Here is a 13,519-nt window from a genome sequence, read left to right as displayed (position 1 = left end):
TTTAAGATTCCATGATTGATGGAACAAAATTCTTTCATACTGTAATAAATACGTACCTATGAACTAATTTAACTATTACAAAAAAAACATTAAAAATTGTTGAATTCTGGGGCTGGCCCCGTGGCCGAGCGGTCAAGTTCGCGCACCCCGCAGCAGGCGGCCCAGTGTTTCGTTGGTTCGAGTCCTGGGCGTGGACATAGCACTGCTCATCAAACCACGCTGAGGCAGCGTCCCACATGCCACAACTGGAAGGACCCACAACAAAGAATATACAACTGTGTATTGGGGGGCTTTGGGGAGGAAAAGGAAAAAAATAAAATCTTAAAAAAAAAAAAAATTGTTGAATTCATTCACACTGAAACATTTGGCTTAAATATTTTTTTGAGGAAGATTAGCCCTGAGCTAACTACTGCCAGTCCTCCTCTTTTTTGCTAAGAAAGCCTGGCCCTGAGCTAACATCCGTGCCCATCTTCCTCTACTTTATATGTGGGACGCCTACCACGGCATGGTGTGCCAAGCGATGCCATGTCCGTACCCAGGATCCAAACCGGTGAACCCTGGGCCGCCGAGAAGCAGAACGTGTGAATTTAACCGCTGCGCCACCAGTCTGGCCCCAGCAACTTTCATTTTTGACATGGTACCAAAGCAGCCTGTTATCTCACTGAAACACCTGTCAACAAGTTTTTTAAAAACTTTTCAAATAAAATAGCAACCCTGCCTTTATTAAACTCTTTCCAGATGTTCTCCAATAAGCATACTAGAAAAAGAGGATACGTTAAGTGAATAATATCCAATGACCCCAAAATCCAAAGTAATCTCTCCTTCCACTGGATGCCCTAGACTTGTGTTATTATTGTTTTATCCTACTATATTTTGGTATGGTTTATCTTCTCTGATATACTTTAAACTACATTAGGGCAGAAAGCATGTCTTGTTCATATTTTACCCCATCAATAAGCATTTCGTGTTTGCACAGAAGGTGCTCATAAAGAAAAATCCAAAAGAAACTTACCATTTCTCAAGATAATGATGCTCTCACGTTAAACTCTTTTGAATTCTAAAATAGTTTTTTCATGATGAAAATTATTATGCTTTTATTTAAACATTCTCTACAATTCAGAGAAGTTCTCAGGATCCGTAGCTGGTTATGTCAGTATTTAAGCAATCATATTTTTAGAAAGATAAATACTGCAATAACTTTATAATCTTTTGATTTGAGAAAATATAACTTGAAGAATCTCACTTAAGCCTAAGCTGAGTTTTAAACATTTATTTGAGAGAAAGATGATACGTTTTTGGAAAGTATTCTTTACAATCATTGAGTCTTACCTGAGGATTCCACCCTGGATCTAATTTCTTAACCGCTGCGATATACTCCTGCATCGCTCGGCTGGGGCTCGAATCGCCAAGGGCTTTCCAGGCTTCCCTATAGAACAGAATACCCAAAATGACCTATCATTAACTACAAACAGCATATTTCTTTGTATGACTAAAAAACCTGACATACACATTTTAAGGGTGTGGGGATACAGATATAAGTCTTGGACGAGTAGCCCTCTTTTTTTACATCTATGTTGGTCTACAGCAATAAAGTCCTTATCGTCTCACCAAAGGAGCTTTTTTAGACTTTTTTTCCTAATCACCCACCCTCATGAAATTTTAATAACATATATTACATATCTGTTGAATTTGGGAAGACTATGAACTCACAGTAATATCTAAGATTTTATAACTCCCCAAAACCCAACTTTCAGCGTGGTTGAGAACAGACCAAGAAAAGCAGTTCCCATCTTACGAATTAACTGTGCTCATGGCATTTTGGTAATATGGAAATCAACCATCACACAGAACAATATTCCCTGGGAAAACAGTTCAAATGTCTTATTTAGGATGTAAGAAACACACCTTCCCCTTCTGCTATCTCATCTACAAGCTGCTAGTAATGGATCCTGAGTCCTCAGGGAGGGAGTTCAAAAGTGAGGGTGGAGTGGTGAGAGCAGAGAGAAGAATACTAACGAGTAAGAAGGTAGAGACTTCCCGCAGTGTAAATACTAAGAGTAACATTTCAGTCCTGAGCCTGTTTCTGAGTCAGTCTTTTCTTCTCTTCTGCAAGATGCAAGGAGAGGCTCCTGTTGGGTTTTTCCCTGCCCATTCTTTCTACTTCCAACCAGGAAGCAGATCCACTGATCCAGTGTAAAACAGACCTCAGTCCTAGTTTCTTCACTACCCTCCTCCTCCTATGAGGAATATAACATCTTTCTGAGGTTTTCTAAATTTATATTTACTGAATCTCTTGACAGTTACTTGTATATATCCTAACACTTTACCCCTTTTCCAAACAGAGGAAATTTAACATCAAAACTATTATCTAAGTATCTAGACAATATTCAGATTTCCCTGATTTCCCAATAATGCCCTTTCTAGCTTCCTTCTCCCAGACCAGGGGCCAAACAAGATTCACACACAGCACTGAGTTTCATGTACCTTTAGCCCTTTTTTGTCATCCATGATATTGGTTTTTTTTTAAGAGTCCAAACCAATTGTTTTATAAAATATCCCTTAATTTAGATTTGTCTGATTGTTTTCTCACTTACAGAATGTTCCTGCCAAAAATGATTAATCATGATTAGAACGAGGTAAACACCTTGGCAGGAAGCAGCAGACAGGTGACACGCCCTTTACGAGGCTCCACTTCAGGGGCACATGGCATCAGTTTGTCCCACCATCAATGAGAACACCGAGGACTTGGCAAAAGCAGTATCTCCTGTTTTCTTCTTTGTAATTAACAAGTAAACCGTGCGTCAGACTGTGTAAACATTGCTTCCCATTTAACAGTTTTAGCACCCATTGATTCTTGCCTGAATTATTACTACAGTGTAAAAATCTAAACTTTTTTAAATTGCTGAAAAAACAGGCAAGCACAGGAAAAAAATAATGAAGTTAGGAAATAAATTAAAACAAAAAACTCACAGTAAAAGTTCCATCAGGTATTCTCCACAACAGTAATTAAATGCCCGAGAACTATCTGTTATCACCAGCAAAGAGAGCTCGCCCCACAATGAAAACCAAAGCCCGGCTTCCTTCACGGAGCGCGCCCCACGCACACGAAACATCAGCGGAACTACACCGAGAGCTTAAGGACATAACCGATTTACATCCGGGTTCAAGCTCTGCGTCTCCTTACAGCCGGGTAACAAGCAGTTCACAGACAGCTCGTCCGGGGGCCGCACTGTGAGCAACACTGCTCTAGAGTGTGAAGATAGGATCCATTTTCAGCATCACTTCTATACTTTTAATTCCAGGGCTGACACTCCTAAGTCCTTCCTTCTAAACCTAAGGTTCCCTACTGTATGCAATTTCTCTTTTTCACTTAGACAAGCTAAGAGGAAATAAGGCCTCAAATGATAAAAGGGAACCTCTGAATTATAAGTAAAAAAATTGGAAGGCATAATCTTTTTATGTATTCAGGAAAGAAGTGGACTCAGTATCTGGTTTTTTCCCCTCCTTTCAAGCGGTTATTATAAGTACTTCTTTACGGTGGTGTGGGTGGGGCAAGGAACAGAAGAGCATCAGAGCCGAGAAGATAAAATTGGGGCAGCGAGAAGAGCGCAAAGTGGGGGTTTACCCTGCTCTCCTCCCTTCAAATCCTCCTGGCCTTCTTCCAAAGACCCCTCCAGAGGGGAAATGTGGTGACCCATGAGGGGCCGAACGACAGGAAAGGAGAATCTCAAGCAACAGCTCTTACGGTCACTCTCCAGGAAGTTATTCGTACGTAAGGAACGCACGTCGTTGTGAACTACTTATGCACTAACATCATGGCAGAAGAATCCTTTAGGAGACTTAGCTAAAAGCGGATTCTTTTAATCTCTCTCCCAATTGCCTGTCATTAGCACAGTCTACAGCAGAGAGATTAATATAAAAATAATTCTTTAATCTGCTCACTACTTTCTAATTCCTAAACACCTAAATCATTTCCAGCGACCTCATTAGATTCCAAGAATTTCTTACCATTTTTGCTTCCCTTCAAAATCAAAGAAGCCTGGTTTAGGAGTATTGCAATTTCCAACTTTGACCTAAATGAAGGGGAGGAAAATCAAGAACTTATTTTTCAAAGAAATGCCAGAGAAACTTTTTATTTTCAAATTTATTAGGTATACTTAGTAACCATAGGTTAGAAAATATTTGCATCTATATAGAAAAACAAAATTTAACATTCTTTGCAAAAGCAAACAAACTTTAAATATAGGCTGCTTTCGCTTACTGCATAAAACAACTGTTATCTAATACTGTAACACATTAAAAAGTATGGGTGACAAAACACTTGCATTCCTACATTAGAAACTATTATATAAGACAAATTATAAACACAGATTATGCAATCCTTATTACCATTTATAATATAGAAGAATTTTTAAACGTGCAATAAACAAGCTTTAAAGTACAGTTTATCAGAATCCATGATATTGTTTATTTACGCTGATTCTCATAACTCTATCAGCATTTTATATCTCCCAAATTCCAGGATAAAGCACACTACTCTTAAAGTGCCCCATTATGAAACTAATCAATATAAATTTAGATGCTGAAAGCCGTGCAAAAAAATTTCAAGGGTTTCTCAACAAAAATACAAATTCTAAATATTCCACAATCTTCTCCTGTTTGTGGCCAACACTTACTTTTAACCCTCAAATAACATTTGTAGTTAAATTATACAGTAATTATTTTCATTGTGTATAAGCATAAATGAAACTCACACAGTGCCGAATTCACCACATGGCCCATTCCTACTACCAGAAGCACCCGCGCTTCTGATGGGCTCCCCCAGCACTCGCTCTGTCTCTCTTGAGAGCACTTTCCACTTTTACCTTGTGTTAGAAAGTTTTGTGTAAAGCCTCACCTTTCTGTTAGAACACAGCCTCTAAGAAACCATTCTTAACTCACTCATCACACCTAATACAGTGTCTGACGTTAGGTAGTAAAAAATGTTTGTGGAATATAGAATGAATGTCAGGGACGTGTTCAGCAAAAAACCTATTTTCCCTAATGCTCAATCCCAGAGTCTGACCCCAATCTACTGCTCAGTAACCTTCCCACTACCTCCTATTACTCTGACACAGTTGAATTTTGCTAAAATCAAACAGATGCTCTATTCACTGCCTGGGGAATTTTTATTCTGAGTTTTGCTCATGTTACTCCCCTCACTTGAAAAACCTTCTTCGTCCCTCAGTTTCTCAAAATGCTACACCTCCTTTCAGTCCCACTCAAGGTTCAGACTCTAAGAACCCTTCGGTCTAGAACGAGCTCATTTATCTCTGAATTCGTAACAATTATCTCTATCACTTGCTTAGCAGTTAATCACATGGTCCTCTGGTCATTATTAAAATGCACATTTATACAGAAGCAGCCCTGTTATGATAGGACAGAGGGAAGAAAGAGCGAGAGAGCAGGAGCTGCATTTCTTGAAGAATCACCATAAACCCAAAGCTTCACATATGTGATGTCAGATGAGCCACACAACAATCCTGTTAGGTTTGCCATTACGAACTCATTTCATAAATGTGTATAGAAAAGCTGAGTAAGGTTGTCACAGCTCACACATTAGTAAATACTGAACTAGCAGTCAGGATTTGAATCCAGGACTGTCTAAAGTCTAACATTCCTTTACTATAGCACTCTGTTCTACATGCTATATAGAATCCAGGCTTCAGTTCTGGCATCTCTAAAATCACTTGAACTACTGGATTGTTAGAAATATGAAATGAGAGAACAGATTGGTGGTTACCAGGGGGAATGGGGGAGCGGGAGGGTGAAGAGTAAAAGGGCACATGTGTACAGTGACGGATGTTAATTAGATTTTGGGTGGTGAACACAATGTAGTCTTCACAAAAAAAAAAGAAATATGAAATGAAATCAACTATTAGACATCATTAAAAGAGTAGTTATTATTATTTTTGTTTTTTATCCAGATACCAGCCAGTGGCAGAAACAAATACTAATATCTACCCTCCATTTCTCCTACAGTAATAGAAGTCTCAGCCAGACACGGTTATCTAGCTAAACAGTACATGTGGCCGTGCCACTTCCGCCCAGATTCAGGGGACCGGATGTGTGTGAAATGATATAAATATGTTCCTTAAGAAGAAAGGGGGGCTTGTCCTTCCCTGTCCCTTTGCCTTGGCCAGAATATGCATGTGGTGATGGTGAGCCACCCCCGGCCATGGAAAGAGGATCTTAGGGCAGCAGTTCTCAACTCTTTGGTCTCGTGATCCCTTTACACTCTTAGAAATTGAGGACCCCAAAGAGCTTTTGTTTATGTGAGTTATATCCATAGATGTTTGCCACATTAGAAATTAAAAGACGTCTTAAATATATGTATTAATTCATTAATAAACTCATTACATGTTAAATAAAATTTTATGAAAAATAACTACATATTCTAAAGCAAAAAAAATTTAGTGAGAAAAGTGACAGTTTTACATTTTGCAAATCTCTTTCATGTCTGCCTTAATAGAAGGCAGTTGTATTCTCATATCCACTTCTGCATTCAATCTATTGCAATATGTTTTGGTTGAAGAAGATGAAGAAAATTCGGCTTCACAGAGATACGTTGTTAGAAAAGAAAGAAGCATTTTAGTAGCGTTTTCAGATAATTGTGGGATTCTTCTTTGATCCCACACCAACACTCAACAAGTGGCAGTTTCTTTAAGGTGAGTTGCAATGTGGAGTCTGAGGTCATATCAACGAATTTTCACACTGTTCCATTAAAATCCATTGGTCTGACTTGCACTTTGAATGGATCTTTTACCCACACGTAATTTGTACCATCATTCCATGCAATGTTTGGAAAATATGGTTTACTGCATTATGCAGATCTTCCAAATGTTAACACATTTCATTATACAATAGAAAAGTTCACAAAATCATTCAAATCACCACTGATCTCAGCAAAAAAAGGATTTGAGTATTAGGAAGCTGTCAAGCTCAATGACAGATACATATTTTCCAAACTTCTAATTTTTGCTTCAAGGCTCAAATGCTCTCACTGGTAACAAATAGTGTCTGTTTGTTTTCCTTAAAGTGACAGGCTCACTTCCTTTATTTTCAAGAAACTGTCTTTCAAATACTCAAATTTGAATAAGCATAGTTTATCTGTGAGTTCTATTAAGTAAAACGATGTTTCATGAAAAAAGTGGATAGCTCAGCTAGCAACTCAAAAATTACACAAGTGCTCTTTCTCAAAATAGCCAATGTAATTCAGTGTGCAGAAGTGCTTTGTGTGGACCCATTTCATCACACATGATATTAAAAAGACTGTACTCAAGCCTTAATATTTAATTTAAAAAATCAATAATTTTTACTGCTTCATCAAAGACATTTTTAAGCGAAACCAGCTTTTTTTTTAGTAGGTGGCAGTAAAATATCGGACTACTAGTACAGTTTGTTGCCACTGCCTTAATTCATGCCAAATGTATCAACAGTTTTGTCCACCACGACAGCATAGGAAAAAGGCAAATAGTGTCTTCATATAATTATGAAAACAATTTTGACCTTGTAGCTCCCCTGAGAAAGTCTCAGGGATTCTCAGGGGTCTGTAGACCATAATTTGAGAACTGCTGCCTTGGGGCATGGCTGAGCTAAAGACAGAAAAAGACTAAAGCCCCTGGATTGTCTCATGAAGCAGAACCACCACCAGCCCCAGATCACCTGCCTCCTGACCATTATGTGAAATCAAAAGAAAAGTTCAGCAGCTGACCCTATATCCTGACACAGAAGCTTTCGTATTCCCAAATTCAAAGAAGAGTTCCAGATGCAGAAAAGACTGGAAAAATAAACCTACAGGATTTTAGGACCTCACAAGCAACATTTTCCAAATTATTAGATAATGAATCAGAAGCTAAAAAGCAGAGTTATAAAATGTACCACTTTAACAGAGCATCTAAATTGTTCTCGCTCACGTATATATAACATACCTAGTGCCCTTGAAACAGAGTATTTCCACAAAGGTTGCTAATGGCAAATGCCACTGAATTAAGTGTCCCCAAGCTACAGGAGGAGGACACGCTGAGCATCCTCACTGGTGCTAGTGCTGAAGGCCCCCATAAAATGAAGCCAACAGGAGTGTGAAATTTTCATTGTCCGACAGTTTTCACAGACGTCAGTCAGTCATCTCTTGCTGGGAGAGTGCAGGCTAATGCACAAAGGACAAAAAAACCTGTTAATTGGTGTGATCTTTTGGACACATCACTAAAAGATGATTTTGGAGCCATAGGCTTATCTGAGACTAAAACAGCTATTATGTTAGGTAAGTTTAGGGCTCTGCCTGAGAAAATAAGGGCCATATCTCAGGTTATTTTTATCGTCTTCCTGCTGACAACCTTACCTCATTCACCCTACAAAATAGGGTGCTATTCTGAATACAAAATGTAATTATTTTATGACAAATTTTGATCCACCATGCAGGAATTACATTGAGCTTTCAACTTTATTATTTTCTCAAAGATGCTATTTTTAATATTGTCTCAGAATTCTATTAAAAATAGTTAGAAGAGATTGATGAAAACTGTGTCCCAATGTCATATCTAAGTAAGCACAATCCTATTCTCTAATAATGAGGAATTTTATTTCCAGTTACACAATATCTCTAAACACCCTAAAGTGAAGGTCTTGAAAAGCGGATGCACACGCCTCTTCCAGACTACCTGGATGAAGTGGGGATACTTGAGTTCACTGATAACTCAGAAATCAAATACTTAATGATGACACAAATATCAATAAATAAAGATATGTCCTAGAAAGAAAAAGAATGTTCTCTAGGGCATTTGGAGAAAATTAGTCTTATACTGCCCAGAGAATCATCAGTCAGACATGTTACGGGCCTTAGCACAACGCTCAATAAATTCTTGTTAAGTAATCGAAAGTCTCATTTTAATGCTATTAGGATAGGGTAAATGACCAAAGAGGAAATAGATGTCCAGAACTTTTGCAAGGAAGCAAATTCCAAGGCCAACTCAGAGGCAATTTTCATTCAACACTATGACTTAGACCATTTGAACCTAGAGCTGTGTCTCTCGGGTCACTTAACTAATATTCCTAACTGACATACACCAATCTCCAAAAGAAGGTTCGGCTCTATCCAGGATGGTATATTCGGTGAAGAATACAGAGGGACCTCACAACTATTAAAAAAAAAAAATACAAGGGAAAATAGATACCAAGAGGCAAAAGAAAGGTTAAAAATTGTTTAATAAAATAAAACGGGCTATTACCCAGAACTTCATCACTTCCAGTTGGTCCAAAGAGCTGGAATTTTCCTGAACTGTCAATTAACTTTTGTCAGCAATTTTTCAAGTGTTTAAATCTAGACTCCTCAAGTAACTGTAAGTCTCTTGAAGGCAAGTATCACGACCTTTAGCTTCTCTGCATCCCCTGTAGGCACCCAAATGTTTTGCACATAAAAGATGCTGGCCAAGTATTTGTTAATTATGATAAAGCAATTACTTTTCCTTCTGGTACCCAACCCAATGACTCTTTGAATGATAAATATCTTATATGACATTATTATTATTATTTCCATATTTCCAGGTAAAGTTCAGCCTTAGACACTGAGTCAGGAACTACAATCTAGTTGCAGTTCTGATTTATCTGTATGACCTCAGGTAAGTTATCTACTCTCTTTGGGCTTCCCTTTCCTTTTCCGTAAAACAAGGGGATTAGTTCATCTGGAGTTTAGCACTCCAACATTTTTTATAATTGTATCTAAGAGACAGAAGCATACTCACCCAAAACATTAAGTTTAAGATATTTAGAGTTTAAAAATAACAATAATAAAAGTAGTAATAATTTATTTTGTATTGCATCACCGTTTTTCTTACAATCATATTATTCTCCTAGATCTCAAAATATCTTTTCAACATTACCGCATTTACTTCCATACGACCCTTTGGTAAGAGTGAACGCTAAGTCTTACGTTATCATCCTCATTTTGTAAAGATGCTGAAGCTGGTAAAAGCACAAGTGCAAGGTCACTGAGCAAGTCAGAGAAGACAGAGAAAAACTGTCGTTCAGTGTCCAGCTAAACATCCCTCCCAGGACAGCTGACAGGTCCTCTCCAGGTCCTGAATGATGCCGATTCTCAGCAGACGATGAAAAACCAAAACACACACCAACTTCATTACACCTAGCCATTAACCAGGCACGCTGGTCAACAGTTTTTGGAGGAAAGAGGCCTCTGGTCGCTCTCCCGCACCCGCCCCTTCCCGGCGACTTTACCTGCTTGTACCTGGCGTACAGGTACAAGAGCTGCTCCCTGCTGGCCACCTGCATCAGGCCCTGGAGGTGCGCCGCAGCCTTCTCGAACAGCTCGGCCAGGCTCCTGGACGCCTCGAGCTCGGGACTCGGGAGGGACTCCACATCCCCGGAGTCGTCCCCCGAGCTCAGCTCTCCGCCGCTGTCGCCCGTGGTGGCCCCCGCGGGCCGCAAGGGCGAGGCCATGTGTCCGCCCTGGCCTCCTCGGGCGGGCAGAAGACCGGCTCGGGGCCGGCCGACCGGGCTGGGTGAGCCCGAGCTCCACGCGACCCCGCGCTCCCTCCCTCCGCGCTCCCGCCGCCTCCCCCCGGCGCGCAGGGCAGCCTCCGCCGCCCGCCGCTCTGCCCCGCGGGCGCCGGTTCCTCGGCTCCCCCGGCCTAGCAGCGCGCTCGGGTCCCTCCGCCCGCGATGGGGTCGGGGCCGCGCGGCCGGAACGCCGGGAGGGCGGGCGCGGGGTAGGCCGGCGTGCGCGCGGGGCGGGGGCGCGCAGGAGCGGCGTGCGAGCGCACGCCCGGGGCTACGCAGAGCCCGCGCGGCAGCCCCTCGGCGGGCACCCTCCTCTACCCGGGGCTCTGGGGCCCGCGCCGTGGGGACGCTGCTCGGAGAAACTGCCCTCGGCGGGAGTGCCCATTATCCTCCCATCGCAATGACTCGTCCCAAACTCGGAACGCGTCCTCGGGAGGGGCCACCGGGCGGGGGAAGGAGGCCGTCTATTCGGCGGTGTAGCGATGGGAGCGGAGTCGCGGGAAACGTGCCGCGGAGGACTAAGGTTCCGCCTGCGCCCGCCTCCCGGGCTCCTGGGTCCCCAGACAGGCCTGGGCTCCCCGCTGGAGAGTTTGGCTCTAACTTGAATAATGGATGAAAAACTGGGAGATAGGCCGTCGCCGCCCAAACTGCGTGAGTGCTGGTCGAATCACTCCTCTCTGTGCTTGCGTTGCACACCTGCGGAACTCCCAGCAATCAGAGCACGGAGAACGGGCTTTCCGGGGACGCCCCCCAATCCCCTGCCCTTAGCAGGATTCTGCTTCCAGACTTCTAGACGGCAGCCTCCGAGTTCGGGCTTCGAAAGTCAGCCTTTGCCGCTGTGCTTTGCAGACCCTGGAAAGTGAAACCAAAACGTACAAAATAGTTCTGCCCTAAGGGAACTTACAAAACTATACAAAAACTATGATATGATTATAATGGTTAGCATTTCTTGAGTGGTTGTGTCCTAAGTGTTGTTAAAAACAACACTACTATATCATTTAGTACTCAAAACACTGTAACGAGCCCCCTCAGAATGGTACCCAAAAAGATGTTCTACAGGTTGGTTATTGACGCTTTGGGGTCAGGCTTTAGACAGGTGGAAGAGCAGAAGGGTAGACAGGATGCGAGAACAGTGAGAAAAGGCAGGAAGATGAAGCAGCTTGGATCAGGATTCGATAGACACTCCTTGTGTATCCAGAATGTGCCACTGTGAGTGTCTGCTCTCAAGGGACTCACAGCCCAGTCAAGGGATGCCTGATGAGCAAATTCTTGCGATTAAAAAGTGATGTTATTGAATCCCCCACTGTTTAAAGGACTTAATTCTTACTACTTAAGGTAGGTGCAGTTATTTCTACTTTAGATGTTGGAAATCAGCACAGAGTGGTAAAGTAACTTGCCCAAGGTTGCACAGCTAAAAAGTAGCAAATCTGGGGCTGGCTCCGTGGCCGAGTGGTTAAGTTCGTGCAGCTCCGCTGCAGTGTCCGAGGGTTCGGATCCTGGGCGCGGACATGGCACCTCTCGTCAGGCCACGTTGAGGCGGCGTCCCACATTCCACAACTGGAAGGACCTGCAACTAAGATATACTACCATGTACGGGCGGTGGGGGTGGGGGTGGGGGTGGGGGGAGGGGGGTTGGGAAGATAAAGCAGGAAAAAAAAAGATTGGCAACAGTTGTTAGCTCAGGTGCCAATCTTAAAAAAAAAGTAGCAAATCAAAGAAAAAGTCAAAATCGTAAGTTGTTTTGGTCAGAGGTTAGTTTGCACGTGGGCTGGTAATAGACAATCTGAAAGGGAAGGTGCACAGACCTTTATCTCTCTGTTTCTGAATTTTTATTAGAAATGAGAATTGAATATCATCAGCTTTTTAAGCAGCTCTGGAGATTATATTTTTTTCTCCTTTAATCTTTTAAAGGAACTATTAATAAAGTTTCTCTTCTAATGAGTTATATTAATAATAATAAATGGAATTTAATGAATTATATTAACTAACTGATAAATGAATATAAATTTTAATGTATTATATTAATAGGTTTCCTAATTTTGAATGATACTTATATTCCTGGAATAAATCCATTCTTGTCCTGGCATGCTTTTTTTCTTTTTTTTAAATATTTCTAGGTTCAGTTTGCTATCGTTTTCCTTAGTATCTTTACAGCCCTATTAAAAGATGACATTGACCAATAGTTTTCCCTTTTGTTCTATCCTTTCTCAGCTTTGTGTCAGGGTAACAGTAGCCTTGTAAGATATATTTGGAAGTTTGCATCTTTTTCTGCGTTCTGTAACAGTTTAAATAAATGGGAATAGAGCAAGGAGAATTCGCTCACACTGCTGTTGGGAGTGTAAACCATACAACCACTTTGGAAAAATGTTTGGCACTATCTGCTACAGCTGAACATGAGGTACAGCAATGCTACTCTGTCCAGCAGGAATGCATACGTGCGTTCACCAACGTGAGCGAGAACATTCACGGCAGCGCTGTTCCTAACCGCCCCGACCTGGAAGCTCCCAAAGGCCCATCGGCAGGGAAGTGGGGAGACTGTAGTGTGTTTACACCAAGGAACACTGTTCAGCAGCCAGCGTGAACTCAGCACGCTTACACACTATGCATGAATGAATCTCATAAACGTGACGTAGGGCCCAGGAAGCTGACATGAAAGACCTCCTACTGTATGCTTCCACTCAAATAAAGCTCAAAATCAGGCAAAACTGATCCGTGGGGTTAGAAGTCCAGAGAGTGGGCAGCCTTTGGGGGTAGTGACCCGAAGGTGCATAAAGGGAGCTTCTGGATATTGGTGATGTTCTGTTTTTTGAGCGGAACGCTGGGTACACAGGTGTGTTCATTTTATGCAAATTCATTTAAAATTTATGTACTCTTCTGTATGTACATTAAATTTGAATGAAAAATTTAAAAATAGGTGAAAAAGAAAGAAAACAGAAGAGCGCCTGACGTTCAGAGGCTGGCCTGACGC

General features: G+C 41.6%; 1 protein-coding gene across 3 annotated transcripts in view; it reads right to left on the bottom strand.

The window, feature by feature from the left end:
- Positions 1-12,240, bottom strand: part of ACBD6 (acyl-CoA binding domain containing 6) — a 180,969-nt gene extending 168,729 nt beyond the window's left edge. Inside the window, exons 1-3 of one of the 3 annotated variants that reach the window (XM_070497596.1) lie at positions 10,270-12,240; positions 4,009-4,073; positions 1,330-1,426 (exon numbers count right to left, since the gene is read on the bottom strand). In XM_070497596.1, coding sequence (XP_070353697.1) covers positions 1,330-1,426; positions 4,009-4,073; positions 10,270-10,491 — 384 coding nt within the window. In that variant the 5' untranslated portion in view covers positions 10,492-12,240. The remainder of the gene's footprint in view (positions 1-1,329; positions 1,427-4,008; positions 4,074-10,269) is intronic. The other 2 variants (XM_070497595.1, XM_014845272.3) reach the window with 2 other exon arrangements.
- Between the last annotated feature and the right edge of the window lie 1,279 nt (positions 12,241-13,519).

This window comes from Equus asinus, chromosome 25 (assembly GCF_041296235.1).
Source record: "Equus asinus isolate D_3611 breed Donkey chromosome 25, EquAss-T2T_v2, whole genome shotgun sequence".
NCBI classification, from domain to species: domain Eukaryota; kingdom Metazoa; phylum Chordata; class Mammalia; order Perissodactyla; family Equidae; genus Equus; species Equus asinus.
This window is presented reverse-complemented; position numbering and strand designations above follow the sequence as displayed.